At 68.3% G+C, this 27395-nt stretch overlaps 1 protein-coding gene across 5 annotated transcripts; it reads left to right on the forward strand.

Moving 5' to 3' along the window:
- The first annotated feature begins 2074 nt into the window (after positions 1-2074).
- On the forward strand, positions 2075-26368 carry CEP170B (centrosomal protein 170B). 5 transcript variants are annotated; one of them, XM_061395542.1, is made up of 19 exons: positions 2075-2160; positions 4403-4534; positions 11412-11501; positions 12610-12688; positions 13467-13525; positions 14887-15025; positions 15567-15671; positions 15778-16254; positions 16571-17289; positions 17367-17537; positions 18013-18103; positions 18257-19999; positions 21436-21679; positions 22966-23179; positions 23404-23547; positions 23640-23728; positions 24103-24196; positions 24363-24414; positions 24576-26368. In XM_061395542.1, the coding sequence occupies exons 2-19, from the start codon at positions 4418-4420 to the stop codon at positions 24809-24811; spliced, it is 4863 nt and encodes a 1620-aa protein (XP_061251526.1). In that variant the 5' UTR covers positions 2075-2160; positions 4403-4417; the 3' UTR covers positions 24812-26368. The 5 variants fall into 5 exon arrangements, with proteins under 5 accessions (XP_061251526.1, XP_061251527.1, XP_061251528.1 ...); XM_061395543.1 differs by having other exon boundaries at positions 23020-23179; XM_061395544.1 differs by having other exon boundaries at positions 21541-21679.
- Positions 26369-27395: the final 1027 nt, after the last annotated feature.

Raw genomic sequence — 27395 nt, forward strand, 5'->3', positions numbered from 1 at the left:
TAAGTTAAATAAGCAGGGTAACAATATACAGCCTTGATATACTCCTTTCCTGATTTGGAACCAGTCTGTTCCATGTCCAGTTCTAACTGTTGCCTCCTAACCTGCATACGTCCTGAGATTTCTCAGGAGGCAGGTCAGGTGGTCTGGTATTCCTATGTCTTTCAGAATTTTCCACAGTTTGTTGTGAGCCACACAGTCAAAGGCTTTGGCGTAGTCAATAAAGCAGAAGTAGATGTTTTTCTGGAACTTTCTTGCTTTCTCCATGATCCAACAGATGTTGGCAATTTGACCTCTGGTTCCTCTGCCTTTTCTGAATCCAGCTTGAACTTCTGGAAGTTCACAGTTCACGTACTGTTGAAGGCTGCCTGGCTTGCAAATTTTGAGCATTACTTTGCTAGCGTGTGAGACGAGTGTAGTTGTGTGGTAGTTTGAACATTGTTTGGCATTGCCTTTCTTTGGGATTGGAATGAAAACAACTGACCTTTCCCAGAGCCCTAAGAGGGTAGAAAGGGCCTCAGGGCAGGTCCTGGGGCCTCAGAGAGAAGACAGGTGTGTGCCCAGCCACGAGGAAACTGGGGAAATTCTTCAGCTTCTGGGCTGGAGTCCAAACTCACCGGAAGCCAGGGGAGAGTGGGGGATGGGGTCACCGTCGCTGTCCCAGAGCACAGGGCGGGGAGGAGGGAGGAAGGAGGGCCTAGGGGCAAACCCAGAACACCCAGCCCAGTCCTCTGCCCACCTCTTCTCTTCCAGGGCTAGGACTGGACACTTGGCCGCTTACCCGTCCCCGACCCCCAGTCTTGTTCTCTCAACCACGCTCTTCTTCGGGAGCCGCAGCTCCCGGAAACCCTCATCTGATCAGGTCTCAGCTAGCATCAAGCACTCCCTGGGCGCCACTCTGTCCTTGGGATGAAGCCCAAGCTCCCCGATCACCTGGCCACAGGTCCTTCCCCTGCCCGCTTGGACCCCTCAAGTCCCCTCGAAGTGCGAGCTCCCTTCTTCTGCTGAGCCGGGCACAGGTGGGGCCGCCCACCGCCGGGCGCACTGCTGGGACCCTCCTCGCCCTTCCCTCTGCAGGTGCGTTTCCCCTAGAGCTGCCGTGGCGCTCCCTTCTGTACCGTAGGGACAGGTCAGGGCCTGGCTCTGTCCGGGGCCAGAGACCGTGGGGCGGGACGGGGCGGGCCCCGGAGCTCCGGGTGTGCCGAGCAGGGGGCCCCGGTCGCCCCCATGAACCCTCCGCGGCTCCGGCCGCCCAGGCCCTGAAGCCCAGCTCCCAGGGCTTCCCTCGCTCTGGCCGCGCGCCTGCTCCCTCGGCCCAGGCCTGCCCAGACCGTGAAGGCGAGAACGCCTACGGGCCGAACCTCACTGCGGCGTCTGCCCCCGCCGTTAATCCCTCTCCGCCTGGAGCTCCTGGGACACCGGACACCTCTGTGGTAGCGCCCAGCGCGGGGCGAGCGGCCCGGGGGCACTCTCTCCCGGACCCCGTGCCCCGCCCCGGGGGGGACGGAGGAGGCGCCCGCGACCCGCCGGCCCCCGGCCCTCCGAGAGAACGCCTGGGGTTGGGCGCGGGAGGCTCGCGAGGATGGGGCGCGCCCTGGGGCTCCCCACCTCCTCCTTCGCCCTCCAGCCCTCACTGGGTCGGGCGGGGCCGAAGGTGAGAGGCCGGGGGTGCGGCTCGAGCTTCGGGCTCCCGGAGCTGGGTTAAGCGTTAACCGCGCGCGGGCTCGGAGCCAGGACGTGGGGCGGCTGCGGGCACCGGGTTGCGCCCGGTACGCAGGGGCGGGTCCCTGAGGCGAGGCGGGGCGCAGAGCCGGAGGGGAGGGGTCTGGGAGCCCAAGGGGGCTGGGGGAGAGGCGGCCGGCCCGGGAGGCGGAGGCGGGGCGGGCGCGGGCGCGGGGTCCGCGCGCACCTGGCGCCCCGGGCCGCCCCGACCTGGATTTCCGGGGGGCGGAGGCGGGGCCGGGGGCGGGCCGGGGCGGGGCGCCCGCGGACGTCAGGGACCCGCCGCCGAAGCCCGGCGCCGCTCCGCCCGTGGGCTCGCCGGGCTGCCGCGAGCGTGCGGGCCGCGCCGGGCATGTCCTAGGCGGCGGCCCCGCCCAGCGCTCGGCCGGCCGGGCGGGAGGGCCGGGGCCGAGCCGGGACGGAGCCGGGGCTGAACCGCAGGTAAGACGCGCCGATCTGCGCCCGCGGCGGCCGGGCCTCCCCTCGCGCGCACCTGCGCGCCTCCGGGGCCGCGTGGGCGGCGGGCAGGGGGCCGAGGTGAGGGTCCAGTGGGCCGGACAAAGGCGCGAGGGTGGGGGCTGCCGACGCACCTGGCCGGGCCGGGCCCCGCCGCCGCGGAGGCGGCCCGGGTCTGCGCCGGGCCGGGAGGGGCCGCCGAGCGCGCGTGTGCGCGGCCTGGAGAGAGGGGTCCCCACCCAGGCACCGGCTGGGCCCCGGCCGTCCGCGGCGGGCGCTGATTCAGAGCCGGCGCCGCCCCCTCCCCCTCCCGGCCCAGCGCTCCCGCCGGCCGCCTCCCGGCCTGGCCTCATCTCCACGGCCCCTCCCTCCACCTTCCTCCTCCTCTCTGTCTCCTCGTTTCCCTTCCCCGCCGCCGCCGCCGCCTCTCCGCCGTCCCTGCCTCCTCTCCCGGCCCGGCCCCGGCCTCGGTTCCGTCTGTCCCTTCCAGCCGCCCGCCGCCGCCGCCGCCGCTCCCAGCCCTTCCCAGCCCCTGCCCCGGGCGACTCCTCCTCCCCGCACCCCTGGGCGGGTGGCCCTTCTGGCTGGGGCGGCCGAGGGGACAAGTTTGGGGTGTTTATTATTCTCCCTCCTAGCAACGATGGCCAGCCCAGCTCCGAACCGGCCGCAGGCTGCTGAGGAGCGTCCACCACTCCAGGCCCGGGCCTTTTTGGGATGGGCTGGCAGTGGCAGGGGCGGCCTGGCTCGGCCACAGCCGCATCACCGGGCTCTGGGGGTTTGGCCTCCCTTTGCCAGCAGAGGCTGTGGCCTTCTGTGGGTGGGGTCTCCGTTCCCAACTGCTGATGGGGACCTAGTAGCAGGTGACGGCAGAGGGAGGGAGCTGGGCGGGGTGGGGGCTGGGAAGCACCGTGATGGGGCGGGCATGCCCCAGGGCTGCAGGGGCTTGGAGGTCCCCACCCCCCGGCCTCCAGGGGCGGCCCCTCCGGCTGGACCTTGAGGAAGGGCAGGGGTCCCAGCATGAGGGGCTCTGGCCGGCCGGGCCTTCTTCCGGGTGGATTTCGTGTGTCTTCCCACGTGCTTGCCGAGGTGGCACGGGGTATGGGGATGCCATGGATTACACGCTCACTTGGGCCTTCACCGATGGTGGAGACCCGGCTCTCAGGAGCCTCAGGCAGAGCTCCGGTGTGGGCGTTGCAGGGAGGAGGCCTGGGGGTGCTCCCCCAGGGTGCCAGCACCTTCCTGTCTCTTCCTGGTTAGTGTCTCACCTCTCACCTAGTCCCCACTGCACAGAGTGAGTCAGGTCAGGGGCCTGGGGCCTCCAGGGCTGGCCTCACAGGTGTGCGACATGTGCTCAGACCCTGAGCCGGGGTAGCCGTCTGCTCTTCCTGTCCTGAGCTCCTGCGTGACTTTGGAACAGGCCTGCTGCATTTCATCCTGGACTTAGCACCAGGGTGACAGCAAGTCCTGGGCCTCCAGGGCGTCTGCTCTGCTCCTGGGCCAGCCACTGGACTCCCAGGCACGCGTGACCCAGCATCTGCGCCCTGGCCCGTCCCTCTGCCTGCAGCCCAGCCCCAGGGGCTCGCGTGCCCACTTCCCCACCCCCCGCCTTGGATGGACCTCTGCCCCCAGCGCTGCCAGCCGCCCCTGTTTCTCTGTGTTGCTGGCACCTTTGCTCAAGCTGCTCCTCTCCTTGGCGCCTGCCAACCGGCTGGAAGGAAGCCCCGCGATGCAGGGACAGTGTGCGGCTCCCAGAGCCCAGGATGGCGCCTGTGTGTGTGCATGCCCGCTCCAGGAGCGTGGCTCGGGAGCTTGTGGGCGGTGCTCCGAGTGTGTTTGGAAGCTGTGTGCACACGTGTGTGGCATGGGTGTGTCTGTGAACTTGTGCTGGTGGTGACACGTCTCTGGGCAACGGGCATGGGTCCCACCACCCCCTGACCACATCTGCCCCCAGGACCTTGGGCACCACAGCACCACCTCCCTCCTGGGCTCTGGCACGCAGACAGAGAAGAGGGTACACATGGGGCCAGAGCATAAGGGGGGAACCTTAGCCTGGGAGGGGGTCCATGGAGGACAGGCACAGTCCGGGAGGGGCTGGCCTGGGTCGCAGTGGTGGCTCCGTGAAGGTGCTTGAGGCCCAGTAGGGCAGGCTCTGCGCAGGCCTTCAGGGTGCCCAGGGGCCAGGGCCCAGGCAGGGGGACCCCTCTCTGATGACTCCTCCCACCCCCAGGGCCGGACGGGCCTCATGAGCGCCAAGATGAGCGTCACCTCGTGGTTCCTGGTGAGCAGCAGCGGCACCCGCCACCGGCTCCCCCGAGAGCTCATCTTCGTGGGGCGAGACGAGTGTGAGCTCATGCTGCAGGTGAGTGTGGGCACCCACGCCGGCCGGGGCGGGGGGCCCCCCGGGGAGGAGGCCTGGGCCTCCGCCTGGGCCCTGGACCCACAGTGGGCCCGTGGGTCTCGGGTGGGCTGTGTGCTCAGGGGTGAGGGGCCTGGGCCTCTTCCGATGGGAGGTCCTGATGCCGTCGGACTCTGAAGGCGTCAAGCCCGCCTTTGCAAGGCGCCTGAGAGCGGATCTGAGCACATCTTCGTCGCCCAGGGGCCCCAGCTGGGCTGGGAATCAGGGGCTACAGGGCCGGCTCTGACCAGGGGAAGCCCAGTGCCCCCGGGGGGGGGCTGGAGAGGCTGGCAGGGCACCAAGGGCCAGGACGCCAGGCGCTCGGCAATCAGGAATTTCCGTCTGGCTCTAGTTTGCGTTGCGCTGACCTTGGCTCCTGAGTCTGGCTCCCAGGATCAGGGAGGGCAGGGCGGGGGGGCTGGAGACCTGATCTGTAGGGTCCACAGGGTTCCCCCACCCTAATGGTTGTCACCAAGTCGGGCTCCCCGCGGCCCCGAGCCCTCCCCGGCATGGGGCCTGGGCCCCTGTCCCCAAGGCCGCCAAGCTCCACAGGTCCCACCGTGGGACTCTCAGGAGGTGTCAGTGGGCTGCACTGCCCAGTCCAACCAGGGGCCCACTTAGGGCCAGGTGAGACCCTGTGCCGCGTGCTGCCTCCTCTCTCCCTGGGATTCGTGAGGCTTTGGGCTGCAGCTGAGGATCCCAGCCAAGTGTGTGTCCACTCGGGCAGCAAGTGCAAGGCCTGTGCATGTCCAGACACCCTGGCTTCTCTAATGATTTGCCCGCCTCCAGACCCAGCAGGACCCTGACTTGCTGCCTTTGCTTGTTCGGTCTTTTCAGTATCTCTGGTCTAGAGTAGCCTCTCCCTTTTCCTCTTCGCATCTTGCCTTTGGAAGTTGCCTTCGGAAGGCTCTGTGCAGGCCTGGGCAGGTGTTTTCTGTAGAGGGCCGGGTTCAAGGTTGAGGCTTTGCGGGTCACATGCCTCCATCACAGCCCCTCGCCTTTGCTGTTGGCATGAAGCCCTGTGCTCAGTCCAGCGGGCGCCAGTCAGACTTTGGCTGTGGACGTTGAAATGTCCATTTCGTATTATCTTCACCTGTCCTGAAAGAGTCTTTTTTTTTGACCGTGGGAAATGGAAAGACTGTGTCTCAGGCCCACATAAAACAAGCAGAGGCCGTAGAGTGTGCCTCTGGGGATGGCTGACGCGAGGCCTGGATGTGGCTGGTGGCTCCCTGCTGGCGTGTGACATGACCCCTGTTGTCTGTCAGTTGGTGAGAGATCTAAGGGGTCGCTGCCTTTGGCCCTGATCCCTGGCAGGGGGTTGTGTGTTCCCTGCTGTGACCGAGTGTGTGGCCCCCTGGGGTGGCCAGGAGGGCCTCTGGCAGGGGGCCCTGCAGGGGCCTGGGGGTGCTAGGGGCCGGCACGCTTGCTCCTCTCCCCCTGCCCGGCCCTGTCCCCGCACCAGGCCCTCACTCTGCTTGCTTCTTTTCCCCAGCGTTGGAGGAGACACTCCTGGTGCAGTGGGGGCTGGGCACTCAGAGTGAGTCTGGGGTCCGACTCCTAGTTTCTGGGCTAGTTGGTGGTCGAGCCCTGAGCAGGGTGCAGGGCCAGGCCAGCTGCATGCTGGGCCAGCTCCTGGCCTGGGGGCACCCTCGTTTCTGCCCTTGGCTGTCCTGGGCGGTGTGGCCGTGTGTCTATCACACAAGGAAACTGAGGCTCCAGGTGGTTGTGTAGCTGGAGAGTGAAGTGGGAACGCCGCCCGCTCCACCCACTGGCCCCTTACTCAGGACGCCCCACGCCCTTGTCTCCTGGGCTGTGCGGTCCTGCTGGCCCCCTTCACCTGCAAGCCCAGAGCCCCTGCTAGGGAGTTCCTCACCGGCACACCGCTGCCTGACCTCAGTCCCCCCACCCCCACTGCCCAGCCCGAGTCCCCCCCAGTGCCCGGCCTGAGTTGCCCCATCCTGATGGGATTCCCTTCGGCTTTTCCCCGGGGGCAGCTCCAGGCCTCCTGGCCTCCTGGCTCCTGCCTGGCGGCCCCTGTGGCTCCCCCTCAGCCTGGGCTCTGAGTGCACGAGGCCTCTCCCTGGAGGCCCTGTCCACACCCACAGCCTCGGTCCCCATCTCTGCTCATGTGATGCACACGGTGGCTCTCGCTGCCCTGTCCCCAGCCCCCTGAGTCCCCAGCTCCTGGGTGTCTCAGGCAGCTCTGGCCTGCTGCCGCTGAACAGACCCCTTATCCTCTGACCCGCCGGGTGTCCAGGGCAAACCCCGACATCCCTCTCCCCACCTTGCGCCTCGGGCGTCCCTGAGTGCCGCTCCCACCCCCAACTGTGCGGCCTCCGTGGGGCCCCGCCTGTCCCCACCTGCCCCAGCTCTCTGGCACCCCCGTGCCTGTCCCAGCCCCTCCACTCAGCTGCCCTCTCCCGTCCCATCCTCACCCTCTTCCAGCTGCGTGTTCCTGGAGCACCCAGGCCTGCCCTCTGCGTCCATTCCCACATTTGTGATGGTCACTGACCCTACGCTGGAGCCTGGGGTCCCCATGGCAGGGCTGGGCCTGCCACAGACATGTGGGAGGAGACAGATGACCCCCCAGGAGACAGACAGAAGGTGGCACTGGGGTTGGGACAGGGGTTGTGACATGATGAGAGCTGAGGAGCGGGAGCCTGAGGGTGCTGCTGGAGACGGGGGGTCCTCTCGGGGGACAGAGGAGGGGATGAGGGGAATGAGGGGAAGGCTGGGGAGCAGGGGGCTGCCCCGAGGCTGTGCTGCCATCCAGGCAGGGGCCTCGGTGGGGGGGGGCCTGGGCGGGGGTGCTGTGTCCCAGCCTGGCCTCAGTGCCCCCAGACTCTCCAACTGGTCCCCCACGCACCTCAGGGCATGGCTCCCGGGCTGAGCCTGGCTCCCCCTGGGCCTGAGAAGGGATGAGAGTGGGGACCCGGGCCCAGGCCTCCTGCTGTGGCTGCTGCACCCGTGGCCCGGGCTCTGGTGCAGGGCATGTGTCATTACGTGTGCACACACGTGTACACACGCAGACGTGTAGGTGCACCCACGCGTGTGTTGAATGTGCCTGTGTGTGTTTGTGGCGAGAGGGCCTCTCCACTTCCGCCCGTTCGCCCCTTGGGAGGGTGTCAGCTGGGCTCTGTCCGCTCCCGTCCTTACCCAGAGACCCGGCCCGGGAGCCCCTGCGCACACACACCCCACACAGGCAGGCCGTGGGAGCTGTGGCCCAGCTGGGTGGTGCTGGGTGTGAGCTGGCAGGAGGGTGTGCCCAGAGCCCAGGGTTTTGGCCACTGCTGGATTCCGGGCAGGGCTTCCACCCATGGAGGGCGTCAGGCCCGAATTTTGGAAGCCCGTCTTTACTCCGTTTTAAAGGGAGTACAATTAGGTTCTCTCCCAAAGGTCCAAGTGTCTGGAACTTCTCTAGTCCATTTTGCAGGTCTGTGACCTACCCACTCCACTTGTCATGCCCCCTGCTTTGGGTCCTCTTAAGTCTGAAGTCCCAGACCCCCTCCCCACCTCCTGGGTGGGCCTCCAGCCTCTAAGCTGGCCTCGGTGGGGTGGGGTTGCCTCTGGCCTGGGGCATTGGCCCAGAGGGAGAGGGTTCTGGATGTGGGACCCCTCCCTGCCTGGGCCCAGGGGGTCCTTGGGGTCCCTGCAGTCTGGGGAGGGGCTGTGGCCGGGGCTGTGCCTGGAGTGGAGGGGCCTGGGAACTGGAAGGGGCAGCCCAGGCTCTGGGTGCAAATGAGGGGGGCTGTGCCAAGTTCCGGGAGCCAGGAGGTGGGTAGGGCGGGGCATCTTGCCAGGAGAGGGAAGGTAGACCGAAGGAGGGGTGGTCCTGGGCAGAGGACCCAGGCCCAGAGTGGGCAGGGCACCTCCAGAGCCTGCACAGCGCTCTGGCCAGCAGGCTGGTGGGGGCACAGTGGGGAGGAGAATGTTCAGGGAGAATGTTTCTGGGAGCCCTGGAAAGCTCAACGGAAGAGGCAGGGTCGGGGCCAGGTTGGGGGCTATGGGGCTGGACGAGGGTGGGCTGACTGGGGTGCTGACCGGGAAGGCGGGGGCCTGGGGCCATGGCCGGAGCAGCTGGGGATCTCGGGTGGCGGCCGTGCCGAGGGAGGCTGAAGGGCCAGGTGGACGAGGAGGAGAAATTGGGTTTGGCCAGGCTGGACTTAACCCACCCAGAAGGCAGCCAGGGGAGGGTACAGGAGGTGGGGTCTGAGGCTCAGAAAGGGAAGAGAGGTGTTCAGGTCAGAAAGGCGAGTCTAGAAGCCCCTCTAGGGGCCACACCTCAGCAAAGGTGGCGGCGAGCCTGAGGGGCAGAGTGCGCTCCTGCCGCCCACCCCTTGGGCCTTGGGCCGGGTGCAGCCCCCTTCCCCCACCCACCCCCCCGCCCGGTCCCATCACGCCCCAGTGTGCAGCCTCCAGCAGCCTCTCCCCAGGCCCACGGTGCTGGGAGGCCTGACGCCCGGCCAGCCAGAGGGCATAAGAGTGCCTGACCCGTGGGGCCTCCCACAGGGGCAATGATGTGCCTGGGAGAGGGCAGGCGAGCCTGAGCGCATGCCTGGAAGCTGCTGGTTCTTGTCTAAGCCACCTGGAGGAGGGGGCGGGGCCCCCCGTGTGCCCGCCCCGGCCCCACCCACCACCCCACCAGGCCAAGCCTTGGCAGGGGCTGCCTCGGGGCCCAGTGGGGAGTCCAGTAGGGGACCTGGTGCCTGTGTCTGGGCACAGGCCGCGGCCAGGGTGGCCAGGAGCCGTCTAGCTGCGGGTGCCAACTTTGGCTGAGAAAGTTAGGGCCGGGGCAGAGACCAGGCCTGGGGTGCGGGGCTGCTGCTGCTGCTGCTAAGTCGCTTCAGTCGTGTCTGACTCTGTGCGACCCCATAGACGGCAGCCCACTAGGCTCTTCTGTCCCTGGGATTCTCCAGGCAAGAATACTGGAGTGGGTTGCCATTTCCTTCTCCAGTGCATAGAAGTGAAAAGTGCGGGGCTGCTGCTGCTAAGTCACGTCAGTTGTGTCCGACTCTGTGCGACCCCATACACGGCAGCCCACCAGGCTCCCCTGTCCCTGGGATTCTCCAGGCAAGAACACTGGAGTGCGGGGCAGTAGGTCTCAAAGTCAGACTCAGCTCACCTGAGACTCGTTACCTGGGGAGCCAGAGCCTCCTGCCCCCGCGCCGCCCATGTGAGCCCAGGAAGCTCGGTGGTCCTCCCTGGGAAGCCCCCAAGTGGGGGCTGGGGCGCTGTGGCAGGAGGCTCTGCGTCAGGGAGGCCCCAGCTGGCCCCGCGGACTCTGCACCGCCCTTGAAACCCCTGCACCCCCACTCCCTCCAGGGGCCCGAGGCTCTGTGGCAGGATGAGGTGGGGGCCCAGCAACCCACTCGGGGGCCGTCACATAGCAGTGTCGTCAGGCCCAGCCAGCGCCGGCCTCAGCATCCAGGACAGGCCCAGGGCTGTGGCCCCCACGAGCCTGCCCACTGAAGTCTCCTTTCCAGGTCCTGCCTTGGTGCCCCTGCCAAGCTGCGTGACCTTGGATGCGGGCAGGGCTGGGCCGGAGCCCACGTCCGCCTCTCCCTCATGTGCTCTCGTCTCCGGGTAGGGAGGAGGCCCAGCCCTGGGAGCTCCCATCCTGGGGGCGGGGGCTGGAGCCTCCCCTGGAAACTGGTCGTTTCTGGATGATGCTGGAGGGGCTGGGTGGGCAGAGCCTCAGAGAAGTGGCTCCCAGTGGTGGTCGCTGGCGGGGCAGGGCTCTGGGCCCTCACCTGTGAGACCTGAGAAGCCTGGAGGGTGGTGACGTGGAAGCTCAGGTGCTGGGCCAGGGCCGGGCGGTCCTGTCCTGGGCAGCAGGGAGCACGTGGGCCCCGTGGGCCCTACGAGTGTGCTCTGGACGTGGGGTGTCTTGTGGGCACTCCTGGAGGGCTGAGCGGCAGGGCCCCTTGGTGGCTGGTCCTGCCGGTCTCACCTGGGGCTGGACCTCGGCCAGGCTCACCCGGTGCAAGGATGGATGCAGCTGCCCCTGGACCTGAGGGGCCTCCGGCACTGAGGCGTGGCCGCGGGGCGGGCCGCGATGCTGTGCTGAGACCCCCAGCCCCTTGGCTGGGCAGGACAGCCTGTGCTGGCGCTTCCTGATGGAGCAGAACGTGACCCTGTGACCTCGTCCCTGCCTCTCTCGAGGAGTGGAGGGACTGCCGCTTGACCACATGAGGGAGCTGGGCGGGGCCCTGGTGAGCTGGTGGCCAGGGCGGAGGCATGTGTACACATGCTCATGTGGCACCTGGGCAGCAGGATGCACACTCAGGGTGTGCCAGCCGGGCGCACGCCAGCGGAAGTGCGCGTGCATGTGTGTGCGTGTCCACCACTCTGAGGGGCCTGCGCTGTGGGATTGGCTGGTGGGGTCGGGGCTCCCCGAGCCCCCGAGCCCTCCCTTTGATCCTCCCTCTGGGCTCCCGTCCTCCTCCGGCCCCCCGCCCTTGGGAGTGAATAGCCTGTCCTGGAGCATCGGAGGATGTCCAGCCCTTCCCACGCTCCCCCAGGAGCAGTGGTGGGGAGGGCAGTGGGTGCTGGCCAGCTGGTGCCCGCTGGTCACAGAGGGAGGTCCCAAAGCGGCACGCTGGGGCGGGAGGAACCCGAGGCTCCTTGGTGCTGGGCAGGCTGGCTGGGTCCGGCCTGCATGGGCTTTCTGGGGGGCGCACGCTGAGGTGTGGAGACGTGACTGAGACCTTTGTGCTGCGAGGCCCAGGGCCTGGTGGGGGTGTGATCTGGTCGGGGCAGGTGGATGCGGGGCCACCTGTGGGGTCACTTCCCCTGGGTCCCCTTCCCGGGAGGCCACCTGAGGGCCTCCGTGTCTCTCCAGTCCCGCAGCGTGGACAAGCAGCATGCTGTCATTAACTACGACCAGGACAGGGACGAGCACTGGGTGAAGGACCTGGGCAGCCTCAATGGGGTGAGTGCCGGGCTTCTGTGCTGGTCACGCCCTTCCCACAGGCCCCACCCGCCATGGCCCCGCCCTCACCTTGGCCCCGCCCCTTCCCACCAGCCCCACCCGCCCCCTGGCCTCACCCGTCACCCTGGCCGGGCACCCTGCCCCGCTATCGTCCTCCAGGACCTCCTGCTCTGGTGGCTTCCTTGGGAAGGCTCCCTCTGGGCTTGGGAGGGGCTGCCTTCTGGGAGGAGGGGAGTCAGGCCCTCAGGAGGGCATGGGAGGTTTGGGGACCTCCTGCAGGCTGGAAAATGGGCTCCTAAGATGGATGGATGCTGCGTGTCCCGTCCTAGGGGCATATCTGAGCTCTTTTGTGAGTTGGGAGTGGCAGGTTCAGAGAGGTGACCAAGAGGAAGTTCCTGGCTGCAGGAGCAAGTGAGGGGGTGGGCAGAGACTGTCAGGGAGGACAGGAGGAGCCCTCCGCAGGGTTCGGCGTCTATCTGGGCGTCTTGTTCCTTCTGTTTGGTTCCCTGCCCTGGAGGCTGTTTCAGTAAGAAAGCAAACCACCAGCCTCCCTCCAGCCAAGGAAGACCCTGCCCCCGCCCCCCCCCCCCCCACCCTGAGCTGGGGGTCCCGCAGCACCCTCAGGCCCACCCTGCCTCCACCAGTTGCTGAGTCCTACCCACCCAGTCCCCCTCTGAGTGCCCCCAGCCTGGGGTCTTGGTCTCTGCTGGAGTCTGTCCCCTGAGACCCCTTCTCCCTCGGCCCCCCAGTCAGATGAACCATCCCTGCCCGAAGGGGGCTGCAAAACCTGGCCAGCCTTGCCCAGGGCCCCCCTGCAGGTCTGGGGACTGCCTCCCAAGGGCCTCAGGTGCTGGGGCTGGCAGGGGCCCTGTGTGTCCGTTTCACAAGGGTGTCACGGCTCTGTGCTCGAGGGCTGTGCAGGGTCCCTGGGTGCTGGGTGGACCCCACGCCTTGGCCTCCCTTCCAGCCATCTGTCCTGTGGTCCCTTTGGGGCGTGACGCTGGTGTGCCTGTGCTGGAGGTCAGTGCCCGGCCCCGAGCAGCACAGGAGGGCTGGGTGGTTCACGGCCCCACGTGCCCTGGCTCAGCACCTCGTTGCCTTCCCGCAGACGTTCGTGAATGACGTGCGCATCCCAGACCAGAGATACGTCACGCTGAAGCTCAATGACGTCATCCGGTTTGGCTACGATATCCTTCCGGGTGCTTACCCTCCTCCCCGCCCCCTCCATCCCCACGGCAACGGGTGCCCTGTCACTCACCCTCCTCCCCTCCCCCCACTGTCCCCACGGCCACCATCGCCCTGTTATCCTGGAAGCAGGTGGGAGCCCCTTGGTCCCAGCCAGGGCCCCAGGGGGTTAGAGGCAGCAGGATGAACCTGGGGTGGGGCTCCGGCCTGGCCATGGGCACCTCTGTCCACTCGACGGCCCACCGGTGTGTGCCCACACAGGCCTGAGGAATGAGCTTTCCTGGGACCCAGGGTCTGGTGTTGCTGGGGGACCCCAGGAGTGACTTCTGTGCTTAGAACGTGGGGGGTGGGGCGACCCATACGCGTGGCAGGAGTGCAGCCCGTCCCCTGCCCCCCCATCCTCGGTGCCCCCACTGAGCCCTCACCACCTGTGGAGCCTTGGGAGGCCGGGGCTGAGGGTGGTCTGGGATGGGAGCCGGAGCGAGACGCGTGTGGCCTGCCCTCCGGGGCCCCCTGAGCTCCTGGGCTGTGCGTGGGGAGGAGGGGGTGTCCCTGCAGCCCTCAGGCACGTGGGTGCGATGACCGGGGCCATCACGGCCCGCAGGCAGCCCCTGCAGTGTGGACACGTGCCCGGGACAGGATGGGTGTGCGGGAGCGAGCCTGCCGGCGTCCACCCTCATGGCCGTGCGCCCTCCTCATCCACCGCGCTGGCAGTGGAGGGTGCCGTCCGCGGGCCTGGCCCGCCCTTGCTGCTGCCCGTGCTCCTTAACGCGCTGCCACATCCCAACATGTACGTGCTGGAGCGTGTGCAGCACCGCGTCCCGGAGGAGGCGCTAAGGGTCAGTGCTGCGCGGCCCGGCCCCGCCCCCGGCACCCCCTTCCCGCTGCTCGTCCCTGAGGCGTCTTGGCTGCCGGGCCGCGGTGCTGTGAGTCAGCCCGGTCTGGCCTGCTCCGCCGGATGGCCTGGTCTGGCCAGCGGGGAGATAGCCACCCCCCTCCCCCCCTCCCCCGCCGTGACGCAGCCACAGAGGAGGGCGTGGCGGGAGCCTGAGAGGAGGTTTCTGGGCCCAGCTGGAGGGGGGGTCCGAAAGAGGACCCACCATCCTGGCATCTCGAGCACCAGGAGGACCCTCCTCCTGGGTGGGGGCAGGCAGGGATGGGTAGCCAGAGGCTGGCAGAGGGCAGCCTTGGGGAAGGTCCTGGGTGGGAGTGCCCTCAGGCACACTTCCGTCAGCTGGGGCTGGGGTATGGCGGTCACAGCAGGTGGAGCCCCCACTTTCCTCTTGGTCAGCTGTGCGGGCGTCAAGGAGCAGACTCAGGGGACCCTGTGCACACCCCAACCCAGGAGCCCCGACAGGAGTGGGGGGAGGCTCACTCCTATTTTCCAAAGGAACTGTGGGCAGTGCAGGGAGAGTGGGTGGCCTGCCCAGAGGCCCATGACCAGTGAGGGGCAAGGGCCCCAGTGAGCCCGGCTCCAACCACCATGGAGCTCAGCTGGAGGTGTGGGGACCAGGCACGATCCAGGCACGTGTGTACACACGCACACACACACCCACACCCACACGCACGGGCACCAGCAGGCACTGCTCTCCACCTCCCACGGCTCTTGGGGACTGACCCCACCCGTCTCTCGAGGGGTCTGTGGGTGGTGGTTCCCCTCTGACGGCTGCTGCCCACTCCATCCTGGAAGCTTAAGGACCCCCATCGTCGAGCTGTGTGGCCCGGACCATGGCCTGGACCACCCATGTGGTCCAGGGCAGGTCTTAGGTGTCTGCCCGTTGCGGGGTGGTGAGGGAGACGTTCTCTGTGGGGCCGGGCGAGGCGGGGCTATCCTGGGGGGCGGGGCTGCCCTGGGGGCGGGGGCGGTGTTCTGGTGGGGTGGGGCTGTCCTGGGGGCTGGGGCTGACCTCGGGGGCGGGCCTGTCCTGGGTGGGGGGGGCGGCGTACTTTAGGGGGCGGGGCTGTCGGGGGGGGTGGCTTCGGGGGAGGCGGGGCTGTCCTTGAGGCGTGGCCTCGGGGGCGGGGCTGTCCTCGGGGGCGGGGCTGTCCTCGGGGGCGGGGCTACCCTGGGGGAGTGGCCAGGGGCGGGGTGTCCTTTGGGGGGCGGGGCTGTCCTGGGGGTGGCCTCGGGGGCGGGGCTGTCGTCGGGGGCAGGATGGGGCGGAGCGGGCCCGCCCCTCACCCCAACTGCTGCCCACAGCACGAGAAGTACACCAGCCAGCTGCAGGTGAGCGTCAAGACCCCCGCGCCCAAGAGAGCTGAGGCTGTGCCAGAACAGGCACCCTACTGCGAGGCCTCGACCCCCAGGCCAGAGCGGGGGGACCGGAGACCAGGGCCAGGTAGGACGGCGGTGCTGCGGGGCGGGGGCGGGGCAGGACGCAGTACCCACCAGGAGCTAGTCTTTGACCTCCACCCCTGACGACCCCGCCCGTGTGTGCCTGCCTTCCTGCGCCCCCATAGGCACGCCTGTCCACTCACCCACTTGCTCTGCCCCCCGTGTGCCCCAGCACCCATGTGGTCCAGTCAGACCGCAGGGGCCCTCAGCTCCCGGCTCACTCATCTGTGGCCAGAACCAGAGCAGGGCCTGGGAGAGAGGCCAGCCCTAGGCAGGCCTGATGGATGACCCATCAGGCAGAGGGCGGGAACCGGGGACATGCCTCCCCTGGAACAGCCGCTCCGCGGACAGGCTCTCACCGCCGCCATGGGTGCAGAAACGGGGCTCGGGATGGGCAAGGGTCTGGGCGACAGCAGGTCCGAACTGGGAGGCAATGCCAGGGCCCCCCACAGACCCCAGACCCCAGCATCTTCCCCAGCTGCGGGTCTCCCCTCCTGTTGGTGATGGGGCCGTGTGACCCAGGGTCAAACTCTCTTCCTCTGCAGAAGCGGCCACCTACCGCACCCCGCTGTATGGGCAGCCCTCCTGGTGGGGGGAAGACGATGGGGGCAGCCTACCTGAGGACCGGCACCAGGACGAGCCCTGCCCGGGTGAGGCCTGGGGGTAGCCTAGGCCCGGGGTGCCTTCTCGGCCATGGGGGGCAGCAGAGCTGACAGTACTGCCTGTGGTCCTGAGCCCGCGTCCCTCCCGCCCCAGAGCGGCCCAAGGACCTGGCTCAGCAGGACGGTGATCTCACGGGGACGCCGGCCGGCTTCCGGGCCCCTTCGGAGCCTCAGATCTACTCCTTCCGGCGGGAGCCCAGCTACTTCGAGATCCCCACCAAGGAGACGCCGCCCCCACGGCCCCCAGAGGCTCCAGTGCATGAGGCGCCCACCAGGGACGCGGAACCCGGCGGGGGCGGGGCGGGCCCCGTGCAGAGCCATGCCTGCTTCACCATCGAGTTTGACGACTGCAGCCCCGGCAAGCTGAAGATCAAGGACCACGTCACCAAGTTCCTGCGCCAGCGGCGGCCCCCAGGCAAGGAGGCCACGCCTGTGGAGGTGGTCTCGGCCGAGACCAAGGTGGCCGACTGGCTGGTGCAGAATGACCCGAGCCTGCTGCCCCGGGCCGGCCCCGGCGACGACCGGCACAGCACCAAGAGTGACCTGCCGGTGCACGCACGCACCCTGAAGGGTGAGGCCCTGGCCACTGGGCCTCGTCCCCCCCACGCATCTGCCTGTGCTGGGAGCCACCTGCCCTGGCCCCCGGGCCTCGTCCCCCCAGCGCATCTGCCTGCCCGTGCAGGGCTGCCCCGCGTGTCCTTGCTGCCCCTCTGGACCGCGTGTACAGGGCTCCGTGGGGCGGGTAGGGGGGCGCCGTGCTCCGCCTCTGGGACCACAGGGGTCAGGGCTCCCCGAGGCAGGTTGGGGGGCGCTGTGCTCCACCTCTGGGACCACAGGGGTCCTGTGTGCCTTTCCCTCCATCCCACCCGTTGGGTCCCTCCCCGCAGGTCACAAGCATGAGGACGGCACCCAGAGCGACTCAGAGGACCCCCTGGCCAAGGTGGCCGGGGCCCCCGGGGTCCCCACGGAGGCCAGCGGGGAGCAGGCGCGGCTGCAGAGGCAGATCAAGCGGGACCCCCAGGAGCTGCTGCACAACCAGCAGGCCTTCGTCATCGAGTTCTTCGACGAGGACACACCCCGAAAGAAGCGCTCCCAGTCCTTCACGCACACGCCCCCTGGGGACCCCCGGCTCGACCGGCGCCGCGGCCCTGGGCCGGCCGACAGGGACCGCCCGGCTGCCCCCGCCCCAGCCCGAGGGACTGGCAGCAGTTCAGGGCCACAGCGGGCTGGCTCGCTCAAGCGGGAGAAGACGGAGGAGCGGCTGGGCAGCCCCTCGCCAGCCACTCGGGCCGCCGCCCGCCCCTTTGGCAGCGTGGGGCGGCGCTCCCGCCTGGCCCAGGACTTTGCAGCCCAGTGTCTGCGGGACAGCTCCCCGGCAGCCCGGCCGGGCCCCGAGAAAGTGCCCCCCACGCTGCCCGCGCCCCTGACGCCCCGTGGGGCCAGCCCCGCAGCCTCCTCCCCTCCGCCGCCCCCGCCCGCCGACCCCCAGGTGACGAAGGCCCGCAAGCAGGAGGAAGACGACAGCCTCAGCGACGCAGGGACCTACACCATCGAGACGGACGCACAGGACCAGGAGGTGGAGGAGGCCCGCAAGATGATTGACCAGGTGCCGTGCGGGGAGCAGGGCTGGGGGGCCCGGCCTGGGCACAGGCTCTGACCGCGGCTGCCTGTCCCTCCTGGCAGGTCTTTGGGGTCCTCGAGTCCCCTGAACTCTCCAGAGCATCCTCGGCCGCCTTCCGCCCAGTCATCAGAGGGGACAGAGAGGAGCTTGGAGACGGGATGGCCCAGCGAATGGCCCCGCTGCAGGAGTTTGCCTCCCGGCCCGCGGGCGTGACCCCCCAGGTGGAGCTGCAGGTGTGGGGCTGAGCCCAGACGCTGCCCAGGGAGGAACTGGGCAGGGAGAGGGCAGCACCTGGCCGAGGTCCTGGGCACTGGGTCCCTGGTCCTGGTCCTGCCCAAGCTGCGGGCTCCAGGCTCCAGTGCCCACCAGGGCTGAGAGGTCCAGGCCTGGGACCCTGAGTCAAGTTGGGGCCTGGGTGCACGTGTCCTCAGAGCAGGGCTTGGCTGAGTCTAAGGGACACAGCAGAGCCTACCTGCTGACCTCTGGGTCACTGGACCAGGTTGAAATGTGGGTGGTCGGGTCAGGGTCCTGCGAGCCAGGCGGGACCACAGGGGACCTCCCAGCTGCTTCTCTGGGGGAACCGGGCAGGCACGGGGAAGGTGTGGGGGCCGGGTGTCGGGCTGGGATGCTTCCCCTCCACCGCCTCTGGACCGCCCCGTGTTGCTCCAGCTTCTCCCCGCCTCACGCCCATCTGCCCTCCCCTCCTAGGGCCTCCTGGTACCAGGCTCCCCCGGGGGTCAGAAGTGGGTGTCCCGCTGGGCCAGCCTGGCCGACAGCTACTCAGATCCAGGCCTGTCAGGTAAGTGGCTCCAGCGTTGCTGTGGCAAGAGGGTGGCCTCAGGCCGCCGACTGGATGGGTGGGCACGCGTTGCCGCCGGAGGAGGGCTAGCTCCCTGTGTGCTTGGGGGGCCTGGGGCAGCATCCGCTCCAGCTGGCCCCCTTGTCTCCGCAGAGGACGGCCCTGGGCGCAGAGCCGCGGAGCTGGAGGGGATCCCGCCAATGCGGCCACGGCGGCTGCTCCCGCAGCTGCCCAGTGACAGGGCGGACAGCCCCGCCGGCCCCGAGGTGGCCAGGAGGAGTGGTCCTGGGCCCCCAGAGGTGGGCAGCGAACAGGCCGGCCTCCTCTTAGGCCAGGAGGACCTGGAGCCTGACAGCCTCAGTGATGCCAGCGGCTCAGACGGTGGGCGGGGCCCCGAGCCGGGCGGGGGCCCCCAGGAGGAAAGACGCAGGAGCCCCCAGGAAGGGCCGGCGTGGATGAGGGGCCGGCGCTCACCGAGGGGCCCTGGGGAGCCAGCCCCCACCTCTTTCTTCATCAGTGACCCAAGCGCAGACGCGGCCCTCCCTAGGAAGGCCCCTGTGGCTCCCGGGCAGGTGGAGGGCCCGGGGCGGGCCCAGCCCAGCGCCCCTGCCCCCGCCCCTGCCCATGACAGCAAGTACGTCAGCACCAGCGGGAGGATGGTCATCCAGCTGCAGACCACAGGGAAGCCCCCAGAGCTCGAGGGCCCTGCCCCAGCACCCCCCAAGGAGGCCTTGGCGTTTGTCCGGCAGGAAAGCTTCACCAAGGAGCCGGCCAGCGGCCCCGCGGTGCCCGGCCAGCTGCCCCAGATCCCCAGCCACCCCCTCCTGCAGGACCTGGCCACCACCCGGGCCGCACGCATGGACCTTCACTCTCAGGACACCCATCTGATCTTAAAGGAGACTGAGACGGCGCTGGCCGCCTTGGAGGCCCGACTGCTCTCCACATCCTTTGAGGAGCCGGAGGGGGGGGTGGGCAGCGCCCCTGGGCCGCCAGAGGACTCCCTGTCTGGGGATTCTGACGTGGACACAGCCAGCACCGTCAGCCTGCTCAGTGGCAAGAATGGGCCCAGCCCAACCGGCTCCCAGCCCTCGGGGCTGCAGAGGGAGAAGCCGCCATCCCCGCCAGCGGCACAGGACCTGGGGGGCGTCAGCCTGAGCAGCGCCCGCGAGCGGCTCTCGGAGAAGCAGCGTCGCCCTCTGGGCCCAGTGGACACGGGCCATGGAGAGCCGGCAAGACGCCTGGCCGCACGGCGTGGCCACGGCCCCCGGGGGTCCCCGGACTGGCCCGCCGAGGACCGCGACTCCAGCCTTGCGCACCCGCCCAGTGCTGACACGGTCACTTCTGACCACGAGACCCCTGGGGCCACGGGGGCAGCTCGGCCAGGGACGCGCCGGAAACCCATGGCCCCACCGCCCCCGACCGCCGCTGCCCGGGAGGAGCAAGGCCGAGGCTCGGCTGGCATCCAGAAGTCGCAGCAGGCACTGACCCGCTCCAACAGCCTGTCCACCCCGCGGGCCACACGGGCCTCCCGGCTGAGGCGGGCCCGGCTGGGGGACGCCTCGGACACAGAAGCAGCAGACGGTGAACGGGGGCCCCCGGCCAACCAGGAGCCCGCGGGGCGGCCGGCGGCCGAGCAGGCCAAGAAGCTGTCCCGCCTGGACATCCTGGCCATGCCCCGGAAGCGGGCCGGCTCCTTCACGGGGCCCAGTGACTCAGAGGCGGCCCCCACCCGCGCCGGCTTCTCCGGCCGCAGCGTCGAGCTGTATTACCCTGGACGCAAGCCCACCACGATGGCCGAGGCTCGGCCCACAGCCAGGAAGGCTACCAACGCCGCTGCGGTCCCCCGCCAGCCCTTCAGCAGGGCCCGCCCAGGAAGCGCCCGATACTCATCACCCAGTGAGTCCAGGAGCGGGCGGGTGTTCCCGGGCCCGGTCAGCACGGGCGGTGTGTTGGCAGCCTCCTGTGCGGCAGCCTGGCCGCAGGTGTCAGGCCCAGTGCTGGCCCTGGAGGAACCCCCTTCCCCTCAGCAGATGTGCGGGCCCCCAGCCGGGTGTGCAGGGCGACGGGCCTTCCACTGCCCCGGCCGTCCTGAGCACGCAGGAAGCCCCACCCGTCTCCTGAGTGGAGCGGCCCGCAGGTGGAGGGCCGGGTCCACCCACTCCCTCCTGGGGACCCCATGGCTGCAGTGGGGAGGGCTGGCCGCTGTGGCCCCGGAGCTGGCCTCCTGCCAGCATGGACCCCCGCCCGCAGGGGCTGACTGTCCTGAGTGAACTGGTTGGAGGTGTCAGCTCTGCTGTTTCCTCACTGCCCGGCCCCGGCCCTGCCAGTACCTGCCTGCCGACTTAGAGCCCCTCCTGCCTGCAGGTCTGCTGGGGGCCAAGGCAGCAGTGGCTGGCAGGGGGTGAGGGGTAAGGGAGCGGGTGGGGCCAGGATGGCTGCGGGCTGGGGGCCACACCTGCTTGGCCCCTGCCCTCCTGGTTCTGTGTGTATGCAGCTGCCTCGGGGGTTCAGCGCCAGGGTGGCCAAGGATGGGCTACAATAGATGGATGGGCTGGCAGGTGTAAGGGGGGCTGCGGCAGCTGAGCTTGGGATCCCCTTGGGATCCAGGGGCTGTGCGAGGCCATCCGCGCGGTCCAGCCCAGGGCCACAGCTGATCTACGTGGAGAGATTTACCCTCACCTAGGGTGTCTGTCCGGAGAAGGCAATGGCACCCCACTCCAGTACTCTTGCCTGGAAAATCCCATGGGTGGAGGAGCCTGGTAGGCTGCAGTCCATGGGGTCGTGAAGAGTCGGACACGACTGAGCGACTTCACTTTCCCTTTTCACTTGCATGCATTGGAGAAGGAAATGGCAACCCACTCCAGTGTTCTTGCCTGGAGAATCCCAGGGACAGGGGAGCCTGGTGGGCTGCCGTCTATGGGGTCGCACAGAGTCGGACATGACTGAGGTGACACAGCAGCAGCAGCAGCAGCAGCAGCAGGGTGTCTGTGGGCACCACTTCTCTGCCGCCAAGGGCACTGGTTCCCATCCGGTGGGCACAGACCCACCCCCCAGACAGAATACGGCCTGTGCCCACTGCTGACCAGCCGCCACCCTGGGCTGCTTCGCGAGGGCCCTTGGACACACCCAGCTGCCTGTCCAGGCACGTGCCTCTGAGCTGGCGGGGGGGTCTGCTGGCGCTTCAGCCGAAGGGCTTCTGGGTGCGGGGGCGCCAGCTGCAGCTCGGCTCACCCTGCCGCTCCGGGCCCTCACCTGGAAGCCTGGGGGCAGCCGCGGGTGCTGAATGCTGCTCTGTTCTGTTCTTGCTTCTGGAACCAACTCACTCACCCGAGACACGCGTCGCCGGCAACAGGGCTCCGATTGCACATCTACTTCTGAGGAGGAGTATGGCTCCCACCACGGCTCCCCTAAACACACACGCTCCCATGCCTCAACAGCCACGCAGACCCCACGGGCTGGCAGCTCCGGCCGGGCGCGACCGAGGGCCCCTGGCCTCCGGGACACGGATGACGAGGGTGAAGAGCCTGATCCCTACGGTTTCATTGTGCAGACAGCCGAGATTGCGGAGATTGCCAGGTGAGGGGCGCCTCTCCTGGGGACGGGCTGGCAGTTCAGAAATGCCATGCAAGTGGGTGGGCAGCTGGGAATCAGGTGGGTGGATGATGGGTAGATGGGTGATGGATGTTTGGAAGGATGGATGGATGGATTATAAATCGCTGGGTAGGTCATTAGATGATGGATGGTTAGATGGACGAATGGATGACGGATGGGGAATAAATGAATTGATGGAGGGTGGAGAGTTGGGTGGATGGATGGAGGGATGGATGGATGATGGTTGGGTGGACAGGTGAATTGATGGAGGGTGGACAGTTGGGTGGATGGATTGGAGGGATGGATGGATGATGGTTGGTGGTGGGTGGTTGGATAGAAGGTGGGTGGTAGGTGGCTGGATGGACTGGTGAGTTGATGGAGAGTTGACAGTTTGGTGGGTGGGTGGGTGGGTGGATGGATGCAGATCTGCCCTAAGGGTGTGGGGAGGAACCTCGGGCACAAGGAAGGTCTTTACAAACTTTTTACTGAAGACGAGTCCCTTCGTGCAATCGTTCAGTGGAGGGTGCCTCCCAGTCAGGCGCCGAGAGGATAGTGCAGAGGTGCCAGAGAGACAGAGTGGCCTTTGACTGGGCGGCGGTCAGTGCTGTGCCGGCCACTGAGAATGGACGGGTCTGGAGGTCTGCTGGGGGTGCCTTGGCCTCGGTGGGTGGACCTGGCCTCTGGGGTGAGCTTGATGTTGGGGGGCTGTGGGGGCCAGAGGTCAGAGCCCCTCCGCTGGGAGAGACGAGAACGATGGTGGACAGTGGCCCCCCGCCCTGCGCCTAGCCGGGGCCTTGAGCACCGCCAGGCACGGTGCCCAGGGCAGGGGATGGAGGTGTGGCTCTAGCCCGGGGTCTTCACAGGCCCCCGGCCTTTCCCTCCTTAGGGCAGAGGGGACGAGGGGTCTCGGCCGGCGCCAGGGCCTGTGACTTGGCCCTGCTGCCCTGTGGGGAGGTCCCTGGCCTCTCTGGGCCGGCCTTCCCCTGACCCTTGTTGGTGACCCCACCTCTGTGTCCTGTGGAGCAGGGCCCTTGTGGTCGTAGTGGCCACAGGAGAGGGGCACGTGGCTGGGGCCTGGGGGTATCTCTGCCCACCTCTCCCCGAGGCTCCCAGCTTGGTCCTGTCCCTCTGCTGCTGCTGGTGCTGGAGGCTCTGTGCCCTGCCCCTCACCCAGCGGCCGCCTCTTGGTGGGGTCTCCCGCCCCTGCCTAGGGGACCGCGTCCCGCCCCCCCCACCCCGCCAGCTCCTGTCCCCAGCGTCTCCCCTGACAGGGCCAGGCCTGGGAGGAGCCCACAGGGACCCGCCTTCTCTCCCACCGGCTGCAGGCTGAGCCAGACGCTGGTGAAGGATGTGGCCACCCTGGCCCGTGAGATCCACGATGTGGCTGGCGACGGTGACTCCCCAGGCTCTCCGGGGCCCGCCCGCAGCCCCTCCCTCAACAACGTGCCCAGCACTCCTGCCTCCACCATCTCTGCCCGCGAGGAGGTGAGCCTGGCCCTTGGCGGCCCCTTCCACGCCCCTCGCAGACAGGGCTCGGGGGTCGCGGCTGGGAGCTCTCAACAGGGACCCTCACCGCCCTGAGATCACCAGGCCCAGGACTGGCCTTCCTGGGGGAGGGGAGGCCAGGGACCCCGAGCAGCTGGCGCTGTGGCCTGTTCTGCCCGTGGCGCGGTCGGCGTGGGCCACTCCCCTGCTCCCCTCCTCTGCAGCTGGTGCAGCGCATCCCCGAGGCCAGCCTCAACTTCCAGAAGGTGCCGCCCGGCTCCCTGGGCCCTCGGGACCTGGACCAGAACATGAACGACCGCTGTGAGGACGCGCTGGCCAACAAGACTCGGCCCCGGAACCGCGAGGAGGCAGGCGCACCGCGCCCAGGGAGCCCCTCGGGGTGTGGAGGGGCGGGGCCCCTGGGGCAGCGGGTGCCGTGCTGACGCCCGGGTCCCCACAGGTGATCTTCGATAACCTCATGCTGAACCCGGTGTCCCAGCTGTCCCAGGCCATCCGCGAGAACACGGAGCACCTCGCTGAGAAGATGAAGTGAGTCGTCCCACAGTCCCCCCCCCCCCCCGGGGGAGGGGCCAGGGAGCTACTGCTGCTTGGTGGACGCCCAGCCTGGGCCCCAGACACGGGTACAGACACGCGCCTGTGAGCCACGACCGAGCTGGGCGTCTGCAGGCACAGGCCCCCAAGTGGCCTGCCCCGCCCTCCTCCCAGCCCTCCCCATGACAGGCGCAGAGAGAGGGCGCTGCTGCCACGAGCCCGGGTCCTGCTCCAGGCCTCAGTTTCCCCTCGTGCCCGGTGGGGGATGGCGTGGGCCTCTCTGTGGCTGGCGGGGTGGCCTGGGAGGGTCTGTGAGGGGCCCTGCGGTCACCGTCCTCTGCCTGCTCCCGCCCCCACCCCTTCGGGGACAGGATCCTCTTCCAGAATTCAGGGCGAGCGTGGGAGGACTTGGAGGCCAGGATCAATGCCGAGAACGAGGTGCCCATCCTGAAGACGTCCAATAAGGTGAGGGCCACCCCCGGCCCCCAGCCCACCCCCCAGCCCTCTTGGCTCCAGGGAGACCAGGGGAAGTCACCGAAGCCCGGGACCCCGGCTCCTCCCCAACCCCGGTCCATGAAAGGGTCAGGCTGGGCAGTCCTGCTCCACCTCCTCTTTGTTGTCCCGCCTCTAGGAGATCAGTTCCATCCTCAAGGAGCTGAGGCGTGTGCAGAAGCAGCTGGAAGGTGGGTGAGGCCCCGACCTGGGGGGGCTGGGGGAGGGCTGCCGGGGGCCTTGGTGTGGCCTGACCCAAACCCATGGCTACCTGGCTGGAAGGACCCCCGGAGGGTGGGCCCGGCGGCAGGGCAGGGTCTCCGAGCGGCCTGACGCTCCACACCCTCCCCAGTCATCAATGCCATCGTGGATCCCAGCGGGAACCTGGACCTGCTAACCGGAAACCGCGGCCCTGTGGGCTCGGCGCAGGTCGGGAGAGCCCGGCCAGCCGCCCCAGGCCTGTGCTCACCCTCCTCGGCCCTGCCGCCCCGGAGCTTCCCGCAGCGAACGAGCTGCGGGACCCCCGGCCTCCCAGACCCCCCCTTCCGCCCTGACTTCCTCCCGGACGCTGAGAGGTTCCTGATCTAGGTGGCGGGGCCTCCCCCGCACTCCACCCACCCTTGTGGCCTCCTCCGGCTCGGACAGGTCACCACGAAGACCCCTACACGTGCCATAACCCCGTGGGTGGGTGCCCAGGCCCCCTCCTCAGCTCCCCCCGCCCCCACCCGCCCTGCTGGCCTCCTGGCCCAGCCCCCGCTGCGGCCGCCGCCGAGGGCCAGCATCCTGCCGCGTGTCAGCGCCCCTCCATCCCCGTCGTCGTGTCTTTAGCTTCGAGGAAAGAGTCATTGTGCCATCGCAGCCATGCCCCCCCAGCCTGGAAGGGCCCCGTCCCCCTCGTGGGCTAGGGGACACCCGTTTCCTGCCGGGCCCTCTGTGCTGGCCGGGACCAGCTGGGGGAGGGGGAGCTGGGCAATGCGGGCTCTCAGTGCCAAACACAGGGCTGGGGGGCGGGTGTGCCCCGTGATGCCCCAGCTCTCGGGCTGGGCAGAGGCCAGTGACCCAGGCAGGGGTGCAGCCCGCGGGGACATTTGGGGCAGGGACCCCACTGCTGCGAGCCTTTGGTGCCAACGTAACTGCCAAACTCAGTGTGTGGGCCAGGTGGCCACGCACACAGCCACGCACACGCCAGGAGCACGTCTGCACTCACGGCAGGCCCAGGCTCGTCCAGGGAGGGTGGCAGGCCCTGTCCTGGGCTCCTGGGGTTCAGGTGAACCACCAGGTGAGGTGAGCAGTTGACCAAAGTGGCCAGAACCCCGGGCTTCCAGAAGCTCCCTGGACTGCGCACCCTCCCCCGTCCTCTGGACGCTGTGGGCATTAACCGTGTGCCCCTCAGGCCTCCGTGCGCTGGGGGGTGGGGGGATGGGGGCAGCCCCCCAGGAACAGTTCATTTCTCAGGATCCTCTCAGCTGGGAACGAGCCAGGCAGCAGAGCGCGGCCCCTCCTTCCTGGGGGGCTGGTGTGTCTGGAGCCTCTAAGCCAAAGAGCCCATTGGCTGTGGCGGGTGAGCGTGCGGCCGCCCCGCCAGGACCATCCTGGGGTGGGGGTGCGCCCGCCCCGCCTGGCGTCTGCACTGATGTCAATGGCGAGCAGGGAGGGGGGTGCTGGGGGTGGGTCCCTGAGGCGGGACCCCAGGCCAGTGGGAGCGGGTCTGGGCCGCGTGGGGGTGGTGCGTGTCTGTTTCCGTCTGGCTGACGTGGCGCCCTGTGCCCCTCCCCGACGTGTACGTGTGTGCGTGCAGTGGGGCCCCGCCCAGCCCCGCCGCGAGCCTGCTGTGTCCGCACGGAGGAGGTGCTGGTCCTGGTGCCCCTCCCCCCGCATGCCCACACGGCTGTCCCCCCGGAAGCGAGCAGTGGCCGTCCACCCCTGCACCCCCACCCCGTGGTGATCGCTGCACAGTGTTTCTGTTCATGAGTCCACGCTCCTCTGCCCTCCCGCCTTCACCCTGGGATCGGTAACTTATTTGTCTGGCTTCTTGGAGGCACCTCTGTGCGTTTGTCCTCAGGTGGTCTTATGGATGTCTTTCAAAAAATGGTTATTTTATATGATTTGCCATGGAATATGTTCTAATAAATCATTCTTCTATCATGTGGCAGCATGCTGGTGTCCGGCACCGTGGCCTCATTTCTCCAGTGGTGGTGTTTGGGGAGGGAGGGGGCCCCGTGCAACCCGGGAGGTTCACGCCAGGGTCTCCCTTTCTGGTCTGCTGCTGCTGCTGCTGCGTCGCTTCAGTCGTGTCCAACTCTGTGCGACCCTAGGCAGCCCTCCAGGCTCCTCTGTCCACAGGGTTCTCCAGGCAAGAACACTGGAGTAGATTCCCATTTCCTTCTCCCTTCCTGGTCTGGAAAATCCGTTTTGATCTGCAAGTCAGGCGCACTGCAGTGCAGACATGCTGCCACCAGAGGGCGACCTAGGTGAGAAAGCAAAGCTGGGAAGTGTCTGAGGTTTGCTTTGGATAAAACGTTGTTCAAGCCATTCAGTGATGCAGCGTCCAAGGGCACCCTTCACAGTGGGTCCTGCCTGTAGACAGAGCCCAGGAGTGACGCAGGCCCCTGGTGCTGGGCGTCTGCTGCTCCCAGTCCGGCCCCTTTTTTATGGCTCAGAGGGCTGTCTGACCTTACTTGCTGACCCTCCCGCCCAGGAGCCATATGTGCCCGCCTACAGGGAGGCAAGAGGGACAAGGTGACCAGAGCAAGCGTCCTCGAGGCCGCGCGGGCAGTGGTCGCTCTCCAGGGGGCGCGTCCACCTCAGCAGGTCCCCAGCCTGCTCCGTCCCCGCGCCTGCTCTTCCGTCCCGCGCCTGCTCTTCCGTCCCGCACCTGCTTTTCCGTCCCGCGCCTGCTCTTCCGTCCCCGCGCCTGCTCTTCCGTCCCGCGCCTGCTCTTCTGTCCCCGCACCTGCTCTTCCGTCCCGCACCTGCTCTTCTGTCCCCGCACCTGCTGTCCCCGCACCTGCTCTTCTGTCCCCGCACCTGATGTCCCCGCACCTGCTCTGTTCCCACACCTGCTCTTCCATGTCCCCGCACCTGCTCTTCCATCCCCGCGCCTGCTCTGTCCCCGCGCCTGCTCTGTCCCCGCGCCTGCTCTTCCGTCCCCGCACCTGCTCTTCCGTCCCGC

Source organism: Bos javanicus, chromosome 21 (assembly GCF_032452875.1).
Source record: "Bos javanicus breed banteng chromosome 21, ARS-OSU_banteng_1.0, whole genome shotgun sequence".
Classification (NCBI taxonomy): domain Eukaryota; kingdom Metazoa; phylum Chordata; class Mammalia; order Artiodactyla; family Bovidae; genus Bos; species Bos javanicus.

Bases quoted from the DNA above. Each gene is read 5' to 3' on its own strand.
- CEP170B (XM_061395542.1), top strand. From the start codon at position 4,418: ATGAGCGCCAAGATGAGCGTCACCTCGTGGTTCCTGGTGAGCAGCAGC. The intron at 13,526-14,886 runs GTCAGTGCTGCG...TGCTGCCCACAG, and splicing joins TCCCGGAGGAGGCGCTAAGG to CACGAGAAGTACACCAGCCA. The intron at 15,672-15,777 runs GTGAGGCCTGGG...CTCCCGCCCCAG, and splicing joins CCAGGACGAGCCCTGCCCGG to AGCGGCCCAAGGACCTGGCT.